General features: G+C 43.0%; 1 protein-coding gene across 1 annotated transcript in view; it reads left to right on the top strand.

Annotated features, from left to right (window-relative positions):
- Nucleotides 1–6359: 6359 nt before the first annotated feature.
- Nucleotides 6360–17530, top strand: part of PDE11A (phosphodiesterase 11A) — a 430340-nt gene continuing 419169 nt past the window's right edge. Inside the window, exon 1 of the mRNA XM_082466844.1 lies at nt 6360–7362. Coding sequence (XP_082322970.1) covers nt 6451–7362 — 912 coding nt within the window. The 5' untranslated portion in view covers nt 6360–6450. The remainder of the gene's footprint in view (nt 7363–17530) is intronic.

Genomic DNA, 17530 nt, shown 5'->3' with positions numbered 1-17530 from the left:
GGGTTACAAAATTTCACTGGATTAAGGTGAAATCGCTACTGGGATAGGGAGTGACAATTTAAACAGGCACATGTAGAGACTCTACACAAATAGAATGGGAAAAAAAGGTGCTTACAAAATTTAAAACCACGTAAGGTACCTGTAATGGTTAATTTTATGTGATAAATTGAGTGGGCCATAGGGTACCCAGATTAAACATTGTTTCTGGGTGTGTCTGTGAGAATATTTCTGGATGAGACAAACATTTGAGTTGGTGGACTCAGCTCTTCCCAATGGGGGTGGGCATCATCCAGTCCATTGAAGGCCTGAATAGAACAAAAGGTGGAGGAAGAAGGAATTCACCCTTTTTCCCCTGCCTAACTGCTTGAGCTGGGACATCTCATCTCATCTTCTCCTGCCCTCGGACTGGGATTTACATCATTTGCTCCTCTTGCTCTCAGGCCTTCAAACTCAGACTGAATTACACTACTGGCTTTCCTGGATTTCCATCTTGCAGACAGCAGGTCATGGGACTTCTCATCCTCCCTAATCATGTGAGCCAGTTCCTCCTAATAAATCTGTCTCTTTCTCTATCTCTATCTCTGTCTCTATCTCCATCTCCATCTGCATCTCTCTTTTCTCTCTCTGTATATAATCCTATTGGTTCTGTGTTCTCTGGAGAACCCTGAGTAACACAACACCTCAGGTTTTGGATTTGGTATAGACTATGACCAATTCTGGTAATGAAATTTCTATAAAGGTAAACATCTCTGTGGAAGTTTTCATCTTTTTGGAATGGGAATAACCCATCTTCTGTTTGATCCTATGGACTCCTATTTCCTAAAAGAATACTATGCCAATTTTAATTAATTTTGAAGTGAATGTTTCATTTTGAAAATTGGATCATCGTATCTGATGATGTTTACTGGCCACATAATGGAAGTCTGTTTTAGGAGATGGAGTGATTATGAGACAAGCTTAGGCAACAGAATTTCATTGGCTTCAAGAGGTTGGTATCGAGTTCTGGGATGTACCGGTGGGAAGGAACCAGGAGCAGATCAGAGGTTGTGCTTGGCAGGTGACTTTGGAGGAGTTAGGTGTCTGCTCTGGATCTCAATTTACACATGTGTGAAATGAAAGTGGAGTATTAGATGATCTCTAAGGTTTCATCCAGTACTAAAATTTAATAGGTCTTCTTTGGAATAACAAGTTACCTTGCAAGTAACCCAGTGCTTTGCATGTTGCTCAATAACTTTTAATTGACAATGGCAGTGATGGAGTAATGAATACTTGGATCGTTATTCTTGAAAACTAGTTATTCTTGAAAACTACAAATAGGAGGGCCCCTTTATCTTCTCCAATGAGAGGCTACTTGGTCAATATTTACAACTTGGTGGAAAGGGGGAGGTGTAGATAGGGAGGGAGTCTGCAGTGTTTCTTACTTGAGCTGACTATCTTCACAATATTGTATCTTTTCAGGGTGAGTGCCACAGAGGGTTTTGTTGACTGCAAATGTAATTGTAGGGTGTATTATAGTTTTGGTGGAATTAGCAGGGAGCAGAAGAGGGCAGAATTACACAGAAAATTATCTGGAGTTATAGCATCCGTTATTTCCTAAGGGGACTTCTTCAAGGTTCCATTTTGGGCCAATTATTTTCCATTTGCCCCTGCAGATCTTACACAAATCCCTTGTCTTATCCTACTCTCTGCCCAGGAGGGATGACATATGGATTCCATCAACAAGCTCCTAACCTCTAGCTTCTAGCTAGGTCTGGTCAGGATATGAGGGAGGGAGAAAAATGAAATCAAGGTATTTATTCCTGATATCCCATCCTTTGAGGTCAGCTTGAGCTGTCCATGTCCTTTGACAGGTTGTCACTGCTTCTCTGAAGGCAATAGTCATTACACAAGTCTCTCTTCTTCTGGGTCCTGGTAACTGTTCCCTTCCTGCTCTCATCAGGTCTAGGGGTGGTGACTTCTCTGCTGCTGTGAGTCCCAAGTTCCTTCACTATCCTTGTGGTTTACCTGTGTAATTAGTTCCTTTGTAAATTAACCCTCTTAGAATTACTTTGAGTGTGCTCTATTTCCTGCTGGAACCATGACTAATAGCTATACCATTCTACAAATGGAGAATGAAGATGAAATGGCAGCTGGTGCCAGATCGTCACACATCTTATCATGCAGCCCTCCATCACAGCCCTCTGGAGCATCTTAATTGTGCCCTCTGTCACCTTTCATTTTCTTCCTCAACAGTTGACTCCTTCAGTGGCCTCATGAACCAAGCAGGGAATAAGTCTATAGCCAATTCAAAACCAAGCCACAAATGCTCAATTCCTTCTCCTACCCTTCCCAGTATTCTACTCCAACTCCTCTTGGCACTGTAGACTGTGAGATTCTCAATCAAAGGCAGAGGTTTTGTCTTGGTCTTCTTTTGTTCCTAGAGCCTGGAACATAATACATCTGAAACACCTGCTTATGTAATGAATACATGGAAGATGGAATTAAGGAAATGTCTATTTATTAAGCCCTGTTTCCAGGCAGCCCAGGGGTGGTCTGTTTCTCTCCCTTCCTTGAAGATGCTCATTGCTTTTCTTGCCTCCTTGCACAGCAGTGCTGCTCTATTCTGACCAGTCGTGTGCTGGTAAATGGCTTTTGTTGTTTTTCTATAACAGCTTTAATGAGATGTAATTCACATGCCATACAATTCACCCATTTAATATGTACAATTCAGTGTTTTTAGTATATTCATGGAATTGTGCAACCATCACCACATTCAATTTTAGAACATTTAATTACCCCCCCCCAAGGCCTTATACCCATTAGTGGTTACCCCTCCCCCACCAAACTTTCGTACATCTCCTCTTGCTCCCATCTCCTGGCAACCACTAATCTATGGATTTGCCTATGCTGGACATTTCATATAAATGAAATTGTACAGTATGTGGTCCTTTGTGAGTGGCTTCTTTCACTTTGCACACTGATTTCAAGCTTCATTCAAGTTGTAGCATGTATTAGTACTTCATTCATTTTTGTTACATCTAAATTTATTCCACTATACGGATACACCACATTTTATTTATCCATTCATCAACTGGTGGGCAGTAGAATTGTTTCCTCTGAATTCTGGTAGGTGTTTGACAACTAGCAATCTGGGGAAAGAAAGTCCTTCTTCATAGCATTTGTTGATTTCCTTGGTGTAAATACCCGCATCATGGCTGATTGCAAGCTACATGATGTCACTGAACAGGGAGTTGGAAAGAGATGCTAAAACAGGCTCTTGTGAGCCCCTATAAGCCAGCTCCAGCATACCACTCTGACCATCTTTACTGATGGGTCACCCAAGTTACCAGAGATGTGGCCACACACTATTACTTTAGGATAATAATAATGATAATAATAAAAGTAATACAACAGGGAACATTTATTGAGCACTTTATGTGTACCAGGCACTGTGCTAAGCTCTTTTTTCTCATTTAATTCTTGATCACAACTCATCTCCTTAGCAGCCTGCAGCTCCGAACTACCAATATTCTATGCTTGATTCAATGTCTCCTAGCTGGTCTCCCTACTGTTTCTTAAGTACTCCAAACACATTATATCTCACAACTTCAGCACACTTCCTCTAACTGTTACACTCTTTTCCACAGATATTAACATAGCTCATTCCCTCATTTCTATCAGATTGCCGCTCAGGTATTCCCTCCTCAGAAAGGCCTTTCTACCACCTCATCACTTTATTTAATACTTTGCCAAGTTTTGTTTTTCTTCATAGCACTTATCACTGACATTCTCTTATTCTGTATACAGTTGACCCTTGAACAAAGTAGGAGTTAGGGGCGCCAACCCCTGCGAAGTTGAAAATCCGCCTATAACTTATAGTTGGCTCTCTGTATCAGTGGTTCTGCATTCATGGATTCAACCAACCCCGGATCGTGTAGTACTGTAGCATTTGCTGCTGAAAAATATCCGTGTATTAGTGGACCTGCAGTTCAAACCCCTGTTGTTCAAGGGTCAACTGTATTTATTTGTTTACTGGCTGTCTCCCCACCACACTGTAAGCTCTGTGAAGGCAGAGTCTTTTGTTCACAGTTGCATTGCCGGTGCCAAGACCATGCCCTTAATCACACTACTAAGCTGGGGAATTTGGAATTTTCAAACAAGTGCCTCTCTTCTCCCTCTCTGCTCCTCCTGCTGCTGTCAAAGGAATGTTTAGAGAACATTATACCCCAGTCCCTGCATCTCTGTTACTGGCCCAAATCCTGGTAGAGCTAGGACTCAACTGACACAGGTGGGAGACAATGCAGTGATGTGGCTGAGAGTGTACCTCCCTCTGGAGCCAGTCTCAGGACCCACATCCCAGCTCTGGCGCCACCTCACTGTGTGCTCTGGGTGAGTTACTCAACTCCTCAGAGTTTCCTATCTTTAAAACAGGATAATAAGAGTCCCTACCTCATACATCTGTTGTGAGGATTACATTAACATGTTAATTTAAAGTGATCAACACATAGCAAGTGTTCAATACACCTTGTTGAGTACATCGTCTGGAGTAAGCTTTACTTACTGCGTAAGTCACTTGTGTGTCCTGCCACATGGAAGCCCCGTAAAACTCGCTACCTGCCTCCTCTGCAGCTTTTCTATTACCCTCGTCACTGGCATTCTTTTTTTTTTTTTTTTTGTAAGTGCAGTTTATTTATTTATTTTAATTAATTAATTTGTTTATTTTTGGCTGCACTGGGTCTTTGTTGCTGCACGCGGGCTTTCTCTAGTTGCGGTGAGCGGGGGCTACTCTTCGTTGTGGTGTGCAGGCTTCTCATTGCAGTGTCCTTTGTTGCGGAGCACAGGCTCTAGGCACGCGGGCTTCAGTAGTTGCAGCACGCAGGCTCAGTAGTTGTGGCTCGCGGGCTCTAGAGTGCAGCCTCAGTAGTTGTGGCGCATGGGCTTAGTTGCTCCGCGGCATGTGGGATCTTCCCTGACCGAACCTGTGTCCCCTGCATTGGCAGGTGGATTCTTAACCACTGCACCACCAGGGAAGTCCCGTCACTGGCGTTCTGTAAGAGCACTTCTAGATTGTCCTGCTGTCCCAGGGAACTGGATGGTTCTCCATCTGCTTTTGTTTCTCACAAAAGAGGAGACCCTTGGGCTTCAAGAAAGTGTGATCAGCCTGCTTCTCTTTCCTGGCAAATCACCTAAGCTTAGCCACTAAGTTGGAAAAGGCCTAAGGGAAACCTGGTTATTCTTAGCCTAACTAGCTGAGACTAGCCAGATCTGGAGCATCCCTAGGGCTGGGGAAAGAAAAGCTCCCACAGAGGAGAATCTTTACCCACAACCCTAAGATATTGAAAGTAAAGGAAGCCAGACTGAGTGAAGAAAGAAAGAGATGGCAAGTCATTCATGAAAAGAAGAGTAACCACCCCGTATGCAGGACTGGCTTGGAAGGAAGCCCTGAGGCCCTCAAGTCCACTTTACTATGTGCTCCTGCTAGGCAGGGTCGCTAATCCAAGGACCTGTGTTTTACACCCTCCTTCCGTGTACCACCCTCCCGTCTCCAACCCCAGGACCATGAATTTGGTTAAAGTCATGAATTGCTCAGATGGGGAACTTCATTTAGTAATTTCCATAAATCTAGTTCTGTTACTATTTACTGAACGCCCACAAGGAGCTGGGCAGTATTAGTGGGCAGTCCCAGGAATCCTAGGAGCCAAGAGTCCACAGTCACATCCCAGAAATATAATCCCCCTGTCTCTCAGCATCCTTATTTCCTCGGAGTCAGCTTCTGGGTCTGATCCATGCACAACACAAACACTTCCTAGTACCTGGGCTCCCGCGGGGCCTCTGTGAAACGCTGGAGGATTAAGGGGCGGGGAATAGGGAGGGATGGGGAGGTAAGGAAGGAAGGAGGGGGAAGGAACAAAGTGCGTCTCCCCCCTCTAATCGTGTTCCGATCAGGAGTCGGCAGTGTTCCCAGGCGCCGATTCCGGCCGGCAGTCCAGAGACTCTTCCAGGAACCGCCTGGCATCCTGGCCGCGGACTTCGGCTGGTCTAGCGCTCGCGTCTCCCTCCTCCCACCTCTCTCCTCTCTCCGGGATCCGTGCCTCACTCAGGGGCGTGTCCTGCCCTACCTCCCTTTCACAGTGGTCCACTCATCCTGTTACAGCGACGGCGGTGGCGGCGGCGGCGGCGGCAGCCAGAGCAAGAGCAGCGGTAGCTCGGGGTTTTCAGAACGAGCGGCAGCAGCTCTGTAGGGGCACCTGTGCAGCGCAGAAGTAGCAGGACCGGGGGTGGGGTTCGTGCCAGCCGCTGAGCCCGAACGGAGGAGCACTTGCCAGCCCCTTAGGATTCCACTGCTCCGCAGAATCTCGGCCCGGAGCTGGGAATACTGGTGGGGTGTCATGTGCAGGGCCGGCTAGACGGCTGGGGCAGGGAAACATTTGGTCCAAGTGTAGAGAGGCAGAGAAAGCTGTGTCTGGGACCATGACAGCCTCCCGCCTGGACTTCGGGGAGGTGGAAAGTTTCCTGGACAGGCACCCAGAGTTGCTTGAAGATTACTTGATGCGGAAGGGGAAGCAGGAGATGGTGGAGAAGTGGCTGCAGAGACACAGTCAGAGTCAGGGGGCTTTAGGCCCAAGGCCCACACTGGCTGGCACAAGTGGCGTGGCTCACGGTGGTGGCAGAGGTAGCAGCAGCGTTGGTGATGGCACCGGACCAAATGGCTCTGCTAGCAGCCAGCACACTCCGGGTGGTGGGGACTCAGGTGGGGTTCCCCTGAGTCCCAGCTGGGCCAGTGGCAGCCGCAGCGATGGGAGCCTGCAGCGGAGAGCTTCTCAGAAAGAGCTAAGGAAGAGTTTTGCCCGCTCCAAGGCCATCCACGTGAACAGGACCTACGATGAACAAGTGACCTCCCGGGCCCAGGAGCCCCTGAGCAGTGTGCGGCGGAGGGCACTTCTCAGGAAGGCCAGCTCCCTGCCCCCCACCACTGCCCACATTCTCAGTGCCCTGCTGGAATCGCGGGTGAATGTGCCTCAGTACCCACCTACCGCCATGGACTACAAGTGCCACCTCAAAAAGCATAATGAGCGTCAGTTCTTCCTGGAACTGGTCAAGGATATCTCCAATGACCTTGACCTTACCAGTCTGAGCTACAAGATCCTCATCTTCGTCTGCCTCATGGTGGACGCTGACCGCTGCTCTCTCTTCCTGGTGGAAGGGGCAGCTGCTGGCAAGAAGAGCTTGGTCTCCAAATTCTTTGATGTGCATGCAGGAACCCCACTGCTGCCCTGCAGCTGCACAGAAAACTCAAACGAGGTGCAGGTCCCCTGGGGCAAAGGCATCATTGGCTATGTCGGGGAGCATGGAGAGACGGTCAACATTCCTGATGCCTACCAGGTAGGACTTTGCACTGTCTCCTTCCAGAGCCCCATTGGTCTGGGAACCAAGCCTTCTGTTACCCTTTGGCATCCAGGAACACATTAATGTAGACTCTTCACAATATGAATTTTAATTTTTTAAAAATTATTTATTTATTTATTTATTTATTTATTTATTTATGGCTGTGTTGGGTCTTCATTTCTGTGCGAGGGCTTTCTCTAGTTGTGGCGAGCGGGGGCCACTCCTCATCACGGTGCACAATATGAATTTTGCTATTTAAATTCCTTCTGAGTTTAGACTAGTTAGAATGTTACTACACTGTCTTTGATCTAATGGTCTTTTCCTAACACACAGTAGCTTGTGGAAAATTCATATATCACAGGGGCTACGTTTTGTACCCAATAATACCTCGTGTTTCTCTGTCAAGATACCTTGTCTTTAAGAATGTCACTGTATGGTTTTAGAATGCATTTGTTAGGTGCTAGAAAAAGATGTCTACTCCAGAATTCCAGTGTTAGTCTGAAGAAAATGGGCATGTTGGTGTCTCTGATGTCATTTTGGGACCGTAATGCATTTCATTCTCATTCAAGACTGGGGAGAGATCATGAGTTCCAAGGTAAGGAAGACGAGGAAAAGAGGAGGAAAGTCAGGGGAAGAATGGACCTCCAACCCATTTATGCCTTTTTAGCATCTATTTTAACTGTTTCTGTTGTTGAGCTGAGAGAGGCTGGACAAATTGAGGGGTTATTTAGGCTTGAATCCAGCATTATCTGCAGTCAGCTTTTGACAGGACTGAGCAAGTAGGTTTTTAGTTTGTGAAACAAACAAAAAATGGATAATTTTCTAGCAATTCCAAAGGCAATGAGCAGGGTGAACATGCTAGTTTCAGGGGGAGAAGGAAACCCAACATGCTGTCATCTGCTATTTCTAAGCCTTTTATTTTCACAGTGATTTGAACTTGCTATTAGATCCCGGATCTGAAAGCCAGTCTGTTCTAATTTCTTCAGTATCTATTCACTGAACATAATGAAACTGGATGCCACTTTCTATGGGACTACTTTGGTGTTCATAATAATGGAAAGTTCTTATCCTTGGTCGTGAAAGTTTTGTAGTCATTTGATGAGCTCTTCTTCCAGTTGTCTAATAAAGCTGCATGTTTCTCTAGAGTTTGTTGCTGTTGCTCAGAATAGCAAAAGTGGTGGGAAGGACACTAAAGGTAAAATTTTCTCAATTTCATCTGAAAGTTGACAATATTATGTAGAAAATTGATGAGCTTGTACTGAAACCAAGTTTCATGTTTTTGTGAGATGTCTATCAATATAACACTTTAATGTTAAGGAATGCCTATCAAAATACCATTTTTATTTACTTTTTTATTGATTAGATGCATTATTCATTATATCTTTCTTAAAGACTTTGATAGGTTTAGGACAAGCAAGCAGTGAGTGATCTTTAATAAGTGTCTATTTCTCTATAACCCTAGAAAGCCATGGGAAGAAATAAAAGCATTTAATAATTGATATGTTGAAGATTCTGTAAAAAGTTGAACAATCACAAAATCTTCTCTTTCTCATTATTTCCACATCCTTATTGTGTGCTTGGGCTAAAAAAAATCCCTTCCTAGTAGAATGATGCTTGTTATAGCCCAGAATTGCAGTCTTTTCTCTTTATTGCCCTTACTTTTCTTATTCTTCCCCAACTGATTTTCTCCATGTCTATAGCTTTTTTTTCTTAGTCCCCTCTGTCAGCTCCTAACTTTTATTTAATACTGTTCATATGCTGTCTTTTCTTCAAGAGCGTAATTCTCAGCTTCCTCAGCAGTTAACTTGTCTTCCTGCTGCCTAGAATTGAGGCTAGAGGTGTTACCACAGGCATAGAAAATCAGGTTTTCAGCGGCTGATGTTTCTTCAGGGCCCTACTCTACTCTGAAGACAGACGGTAAAGCAAAGTTGCCTTTTAATATTTGGGAGCTGACTTTGGGAGTGGAGAGTTCTTCTTTTATCCCCCCAGGGTAGTAATGATGGCTGTAAAGACTAGGTTGTTGGGAGGACTGGCAAAAGGCAGGGAGGGGAAGTGTGTTATAGAGTTTAAGATCTTGGTTCACTCTTTGTCTTCATTTTGATCTGCTTAGAAAGTTTCTCTTTTCTTTCTCCATTATCTTCTACCATATATGTCTGTATTTTTAACCTGGTGTGTTTTTCTTCATTTTTACTTCACTACTTTTCTTCAATAAAATTACCTTTTTTTCTTTATTATGGTACACCAGTCACCATTACTGTGACCTTGGGAGAATTTCTTGATGTCTGAGTCTCAATTTACTCATATGCAAAATTGGAATAATAACACCTCTGTGGTAGATTATTGTTTTGAAAATAAAATGAGATATTGCATTAAAGCCCCCAAAACAGTACCTGGCACACTTCAATTATTCAGGAAATGGTAACAGTTTATGATGACCATGGTGATACCTAGTTTACTAGTATTCTTTTTCTTTCTCTTTATCTCATTTTCCATTTTTTTTCTCCTTATCTGGGGCTGAGATATGAACTCAGCACATCCTGACCAGCCTTATCTTTCCCTAAGCAATACTCCACCCTTAAATTAAATATTTTAGAACCAACTTTACATTCAAGGAATATGGAAATAGCTACTCTTCCACCTTCTGCTTAAGATTCCTCTAAATGTGATTGATAATACTTGACCATATCCTATCCTATCAAAAGTTCTACATTTTGTTCCTTTTAGAACTCATGCAATATAAAACTTTTTATAGAGTTGTATTAATGTTGCATCCTTCCCAAGTTCTAGTGTTTTCCCTTCTCCTCTCCATTTCCAGCTGTTATAGATGTCTCTTAATGAAAACTGACGACCTTCCAAATGCATGTTCTTTTATCACAATATTGTTGTAATTCTGATAGTATACGTAAACATCTTGACGTTTCCATGTAAAAATATAACCATCCTCCCTGATTCTTTATTAACTACTATATTTTTAAGGTGTTTCTTGCTCAGGATCAACTAGTGTGCTTTTTTTTCTTCAGGAGATGAACTTTGAAGAACTTATCACATGGAGTTTAAAAATTTAATTATTTGATAAATAAGATTGATGATCCTCTTAGAGGTTCAGAATATGGGTGAGAGAAAGGCATTGAAAACACTTACAAAATTATAATAAACATGGCATCCCGAAGTCAAGAGTAGACTAATGAACTACTAAAGTCGAATAAAAGTTTTGACAGCAAAAAAACTCCTGTTTATTTCATTATTTTTCATTACTTTTCTCAATTAGTCCTAAAAAACAGACTTGAAATTAGGAGACAAATAAAGAATTGGAAGTGAAAAAAAATTTATTCTACGTATCCAGTATCATAGTGACTGCAATCTACCTCTTTTCCCTGTTATAAGTTATTAAACAACCCACTTTAATATAGTAATGAAAAAATAGCCCTCAAGAGGTTGAAAATAAGAGCACTCAAGTAACAGGTGTTCTCTTTGAGGTTATTCTAAGCATTCAGAATATAGAACTTTAAACATTAATAAAAAGTGTGAGATGATATTTTTGTTAGTGTTGATAAATGATGATACAGGTGTTTGATGGGCTTTTGGTTTGAAAAGCAGCCAGGATGTTTTGTTAGGTGAGCTGAGAGGAGGAAAGGGGATGACGCAGAAGGGTTACAGGTGTGCCAGGCTTTCAGAAAACCTGATCTATTTGCACAACAGATTCATTTATTCATCGTTTCCAACAAACGTACACTATACACTGAGTGCCCATTATACCTAAGCCCCGGGTAGGGGCCCTGTGGGTGTACAAAAATAAGAGGACATGCTTCTTGCCTTCTAGGTACTTCCAAGTTCTTCCAAGTACAAGGTTTTGTACTGTTCACAAACAACTGATGTCAAGCTGTACTATTGATAAATTGATAAATAAATGACACAAACTAAATGGCATTAGTCACAGAGGAAAATGGAGTCACATTGTGACTTGGATCATTATAGAAGACTTCATGGAGGAGGTGTCAGTCAAGCTGGGAAGAGGGTTAGTTTTCACTGTTGGAGATAGCTGTGGAGTAGGGGAAGGCATCCAGGTACAGCAAAATGGCTTCAGCAGAAACACTATAATGAGCAACCCAAAATATGTATAGGGGATAGTGAGTGGTTTAATTTGGCCAAAGTATTGCATATGCTATAGAATGGGTATGCAAAAATAGGATGGGGGCAAAAGAAGAAAGAACCTTGAATGCCTGACTAAAGAATTCGAGCTTCACTAACAGTAAGCCACAGGGAGCCCTTGAGAACCTTTTAGCATGGTCAGAGTGGGGTTTTGGGTAACCTGGTGGCAGTGGCTAAATGGATTGAACAAGGGGAGGCTCAAAGCTGTGAAAATAATTAGGAATCTATTATGATGGACTGGTGGAGCCAGATGAACTACTGAACTAAAGCATGAACAGTAGGAATAGACAGCAGAGGACAGATGGGGATGTCCTGCAGGTGTGAATTTGGGCAAGGAGGGAGGGAAGTCAGTGATGACTCAGAGATTCTACACCTGAGAAATATGGAGAAGGGTAAAGCCATCGTTAAAAATAGGAAGAAAAGCTGGATGAGTAGAGATTCCAAGTAGAGCCAGCTACATAATTTGTGGAGCTCAGTGAAAAATGATTAAGCAGGAGCCTGGCTGGAGGTGGAGAAGTCAGTATTCCCTTCCCAAGGGTCTGCTGCTCCAACCCACAGCAGATGTGTGACCCCCAAATGATTTCAACCTCCATGCTGAGAAATTCTCGGTACCTGGATTGGGTGTGAGTGAGAGGCCCTTGCTGAGTTGCCTGCTGAATGTGCCATAGTGCTGCCAACTCTGGGTGGGGATGACCACAGCCTTGCTCCTCTTCATGACGGCATGGGGCAGGCACCTGACCCTGCCCCCACTCCCACCCAGGCCCCAGCCAGGAGCAGAGGGCAATGGCAGATCAGCTGGGCCTCACTCTCAACAGTTTTGACCTGATTGTGGCTCCTGGTCTCAGGGCAGGCCTGACAAGGGGGTAGGCTGGGCGGGGCCCAGGGTACCAGGCAGCAGGAATCTGTGGCCAAGAACCAGTCCTGGGCAGGCAGTGGGAGGGGAGACTGAGTGTGAGCCAAGGCTCCAAGCTCTGGGCTCATACACTATTGTTCTGTTGGACTTCGTTTACAAAGCACAAGTACAAAGATAAAATTACTGAGAATTTCACACAGCACAGCATTAAACCTCAAGCAGGGAGCCCCTGTGCAACTGCACTGGTTACATGCCCAAGAAGCCGGCCCTGATTCTGAGTCATAGTGAGTCTTAGGTGGAAAAGTTCAATTTTATTCCAGTCTAGTGTCTACTGCTTTCACATGGCCTCAGCTCCATTCTAATTAAATTCTGTGCCATTTTCAATGGCTGGATAGTGCTTTTCTATTTCTGTGTTTTTCATCCTTTCTGCCAGGACTCCTCTTTCTCCATCTTTGTTCATTCAGATCTTGCTCTGCCTTCTCATGATATAAGAAAGGAGAGCTGATTGCTTCTCCTTGAAGAGAAGAGATGAAAAACCAAACAAAAAATTATACTGGAAGTTATATTTAAGAATGCATTGCACTGGGACTTCCCTGGTGGTGCAGTGGTTAAGAATCCACCTGCCAATGCAGGGGACACGGGTTTGATCCCTGGTCTGGGAGGATCCCACATACCGTGGAGCAACTAGACCCGTGAGCCACAACTGCTGGGCCTGTGCTCTGGAGGCTGCGAGCCACAACTACTGAGCCCGCGCGCCTGGAGCCCATGCTCCGCAACAGTGAGAAGCCTGCACACTGCAACGAAGACCCAATGCAGCCAAAGTAAATAAATAAATAAATAAATTTATATTAAAAAAAGAATGCATTGTACTATACTGCTATTATATATAAAATAATAATATATGATATTTAATAACTTATTTTCACTGAACTTCATTTTTCATTTTATTTTAGAATAATTTCCATTGAAATAAATATATTTAAAAGTGTTTGGTCTCAGAAGGGATTAATTTCATGTATCTAGAAGATTCATTGGTGAATATGCTTATTCCCTGATAAGCCAGCGATGACCAACATGGGTCTGTAGTCCTGTGACTGAATTGCTGAGATTTGCTTAAAAGGCAGATGTTGCTTCCACTCCAACACTAGAATTACAAAGGAGTTTCATGAAATCTCATTTCAACTTTGCACATAGTGTTTTAAAAATTCCCTCAAGCCCACAACCATGTTCACTAGCCCAGAACCTGAATCGATTCTGTGTTTGAAGCAGGAAACATTTGCCCCTCTTCCTGACAGACACATGATCATAAGAAACAGTGACAAATTGCATTTGCTGCTTTGAACATGAGGATAGATTACAGAAAAGTACAGTTCCTACAGCATCATGGGGAGGTAATTTAAGGTTAACTTAATTTTTTCCCAGCCCACAATCTAAATGTTTACTAATCTGACCAATTTATTTTGGTTCCTGAGGTTTGGGTCACCCATTTATTTACAAGGCTGGCTTAATTTGGAAGTTAGTGTTTCATGTTTCGTATAGTGTTGAAGAGTCATATGAAGCTTTCCTCTGAAATAGCTTTGAGTTGTTTTATGGAAAGTCAACAAGATCCTTGAGGTCCACTACTTGCTACTTTAGTCACTTATTTTAAGGGTAGTTTGCATTTAACCACATTCTTTTGGAAAGTGGAATTTGAATCACAGAAACAGTTTAGTCATAAAAGAGTGGGTTGGATTTCTAATATTTTAGGAGAAACTTTGGTTTCCGATCATTCACAGGCATTCAGGCTAAATTTATTTATTTATCTATTTTTAGGATTAAAATAGTAAAGATGTTTTCCTGGCATAAAAAAGTGTGTATTTTCTATAATTCCAAGAGTTTCTTATTAATTGGTTGTTTCAGCAGCTGAACAGTGGTTTCACATATTAATGATAAATTCTGTTTCCTTTCCTAAAACATAGCTTTAGGCTGTTGCAAATTTAGTTCAAAAGATCTTTTTCACCTGAGTGAAAAAAATGAGGAACCTTTGAGATACCTCTTTAGGGTATCAAGTTTTTTTTTTTTTTTTTTTTTTTTTTAATAAATGTATTTATTTATTTATTTTTGCTGTGTTGGGTCTTCGTTTCTGTGTGAGGGCTTTCTCTAGTTGCGGCGAGCAGGGGCCACTCTTCATCACGGTGTGCGGGCCTCTCACTATCGCGGCCTCTGTTGTTGCGGAGCACAGGCTCCAGACGCGCAGGCTCAGTAGTTGTGGCTCACGGGCCCAGTTGCTCCGCGGCATGTGGGATCTTCCCAGACCAGGGCTTGAACCCGTGTCCCCTGCATTGGCAGGCAGATTCTCAACCACTGCGCCACCAGGGAAGCCCTAGGGTATCAAGTTTTAAAAAATGTAAACATGATAGAAGGGAAATGGAAGCTCCCCTGTTGATTAACAATAACTCTATTTATGGAGCACTAACTACAAGCCTGGCATTAGCTCTTCAGCAAGCATTGCCTCTTTTCATCCTCTCAACAGTCCCCATAGGTAGCTTATTGCCACCCCCATTTTACAGAAGGAGAAACTAAGGCTTGGGAGGTTAAGTAATTTGCTCAAAGTCACTCAGCTGGTAAGTGAGGGAGCTGGGATTCAAGCTGAGGTCTTCGGATTGCAGAACCTTCACGCCTGGCCGCTCTTGTTGTGACCTCTGCTGACCATTAACTGTTGTGTGTACATTCAGGTCTGTCCCTTGGCTTTCTCCTTTTCTCTGCCAGTTTAAATCCTGTCATCCCTTAAAGCCCATCTTCATGAAACTCTTGGTGATCCTCGCCACATCCCACCTAAACTGGATATAATCTCTCCCTCTTTTGAACTTCTGTAATGCTTTAAATATGCTCCTTTCTGTTTTCTTAATATTATAAATATTTGGGTATATAAATGACTACTTGACTGTGAACTCAAGGTCATGACTTCTCATTTTTCACTGCAGTATAGGGCTTAATGCAAGGTTTTCTATTCAGGTGAGTAATTACCACTGATACCTCCTTATGTGGTCAGTTCAGCCACCTCTAAGCAGAAATTTCAGCCTATTCAGCCAATATAGCTAATATTATTCAGCTAATATAGACAGTTAAACCAGGAAATTCATTTCATGAACACATCTTTTAATTACTTGGACCTTATTTTATAAATTTTTTAAAATAGAACTTATAAAGCCCAGATAACTGGTGGATTATCTGAACTGCTTTTCTGCATTAATTGATCTTTTTTAAAAAAGTTTATTTATTTTATTTATTTATTTTTGGCTGTGTTGGGTCTTTGTTGCTGCGCGCTGGCTTTCTCTAGTTGTGGCGAGCGTGGGCTACTCTTTGTTGTGGTGCGCAGGCTTCTCATTGTGGTGGCTTCTCTTGTTGTGGAGCACGGGCTCTAGGTGTGTGGGCTCAGTAGTTGTGGTGCATGGGCTCTAGAGCGCAGGCTCAGTAGTTGCGGTGCACGGGCTTAGTTGCTCCGCGGCATGTGGGATATTCCCGGACCAGGGCTCAAACCCGCGTCCCCTACATTGGCAGGCGGATTCTCAGCCACTGCGCCACCAGGGAAGCCCTGCATTAATTGATCTTTATGTTAATTGCTGGACCCTCATCCCTTCATCCCTTCCATTGTTTTTTTGTTTGTTTTTTTCTTTTACTTCATTTCACGTGGAGATCATGTTATAGAGAAAGTAGGCTGTCGCTGACCAAATGGTAACAACTAGCAACAGCCCACTGCCAGCTTCTTCTAGGCAAAAGCATTGGATGAAGCATGACTGTTCTGGCTAACTGAAATTTCTAGTTTTCTCATGACTACTTCATTCATACAGTATAACTTATTGAAGGTAAAACACCCCTTCCAGCATTAGGCCTTGAAGATGTTAAGATTTTTTTCTTTGAAAATATTTCCAGATATGGGAGATTATATTGACCAACCTTATACTTATTTATAATGGGCTTATGAAGCCCTATTATTATATTGACCAACCTTTCAGGAACATTGAATTTTCAGGTTTATTGATTACATACCTTATGTTTCATATACTCTCAAAAGGTCTCATAAAAATTTTAACTTCTGAGATGGTGGCCTTTACATCCTACTCTTTCCAAGATGTAGTTATTAGATATGCATTGAACATGTCCAAGTGAGAGCTATCTCTTTCCCTTCTGTTCCTTATAGTTAACCACCAATAAATTTGGCTGTTTGCTACACCTCCTCCTCAGCCCACCTCCAGGAAGAAATATTAAGGTATTTAAGGGTAAACAGTATAGCTACTCTTGCTATGTAGAAATTAACTGCCACTCCTAGATCTGAAGAGGAGAGTGCGACTACCAGAGCCTCTCTCTCAGAGGCTCTGAGAGGGAGTTACAGCTGTGGGAGAGCCAGAGCTGTGGCCCTGGGAGAGAGGAACTCAGACACTGGCTAACCATGACCTGGACGAGAGAGAGCTGGGGAAACATTACCCTCCTCACACCCTGTATCTTCTGCCAGTGCCACTCATTGGTTGAACCCAGCCTTGCTTGAGGCCAAGAGGGCAAAGGGAGCCCTGGTGCAGTAGGTCATAGGAGTCAACCTTCTGGCACAGAACAGGGCAGTGAAAGGTGGCAAGTGCATCTGGAGAGACAAATGGGGACTATCCAGAGTCACCAGGGATGTAAGTGTAGGAAGCCCAAGTCAGGTAGTAATATCCTTCACTGAACACTAAATTTCATCAGTCTATAGAGCATAGTGATTGAAATCTATCGAAAACAAGTTCAGAAATGCTGTAGTGGTATTTGACTGTCTTATTCTCTCCAAGTAGTTCTGTTTATTCCTGGCATCCTATTTCCCAGAAGAAACCCTATAGGAGGTAACCTGGGCCAAAGACACCTACAGGGAAGAAATGACATTGGTCTAGTTTATGGAACCTCTTCCCTGCAATGCCTGATTAAGCCCATTTGTTTGAGAATTAAAATCTTAGATCACTAATCGCTTTGTTAAACTGTAAACGACATCAGAGTGTAAGAGAACATGTTCTAGACTTGGAGACAGGAATCTTGGACTCTATTCTCAATTCTGCCTTAGTTTTCTCAGCTGTAACATAAGGATGATATGTTCAGACACGTCTAGCCCATATGGTATTTTGTAAGGATCTAATCATTTGATTCTAATGAGATAATTGG

This window comes from Balaenoptera physalus (assembly GCF_965194825.1).
Source record: "Balaenoptera physalus genome assembly, chromosome: 6".
NCBI lineage: Eukaryota > Metazoa > Chordata > Mammalia > Artiodactyla > Balaenopteridae > Balaenoptera > Balaenoptera physalus.
Note: the sequence above shows the minus strand (reverse complement) of the source record. Positions and strands in the feature narration are given on the sequence as shown.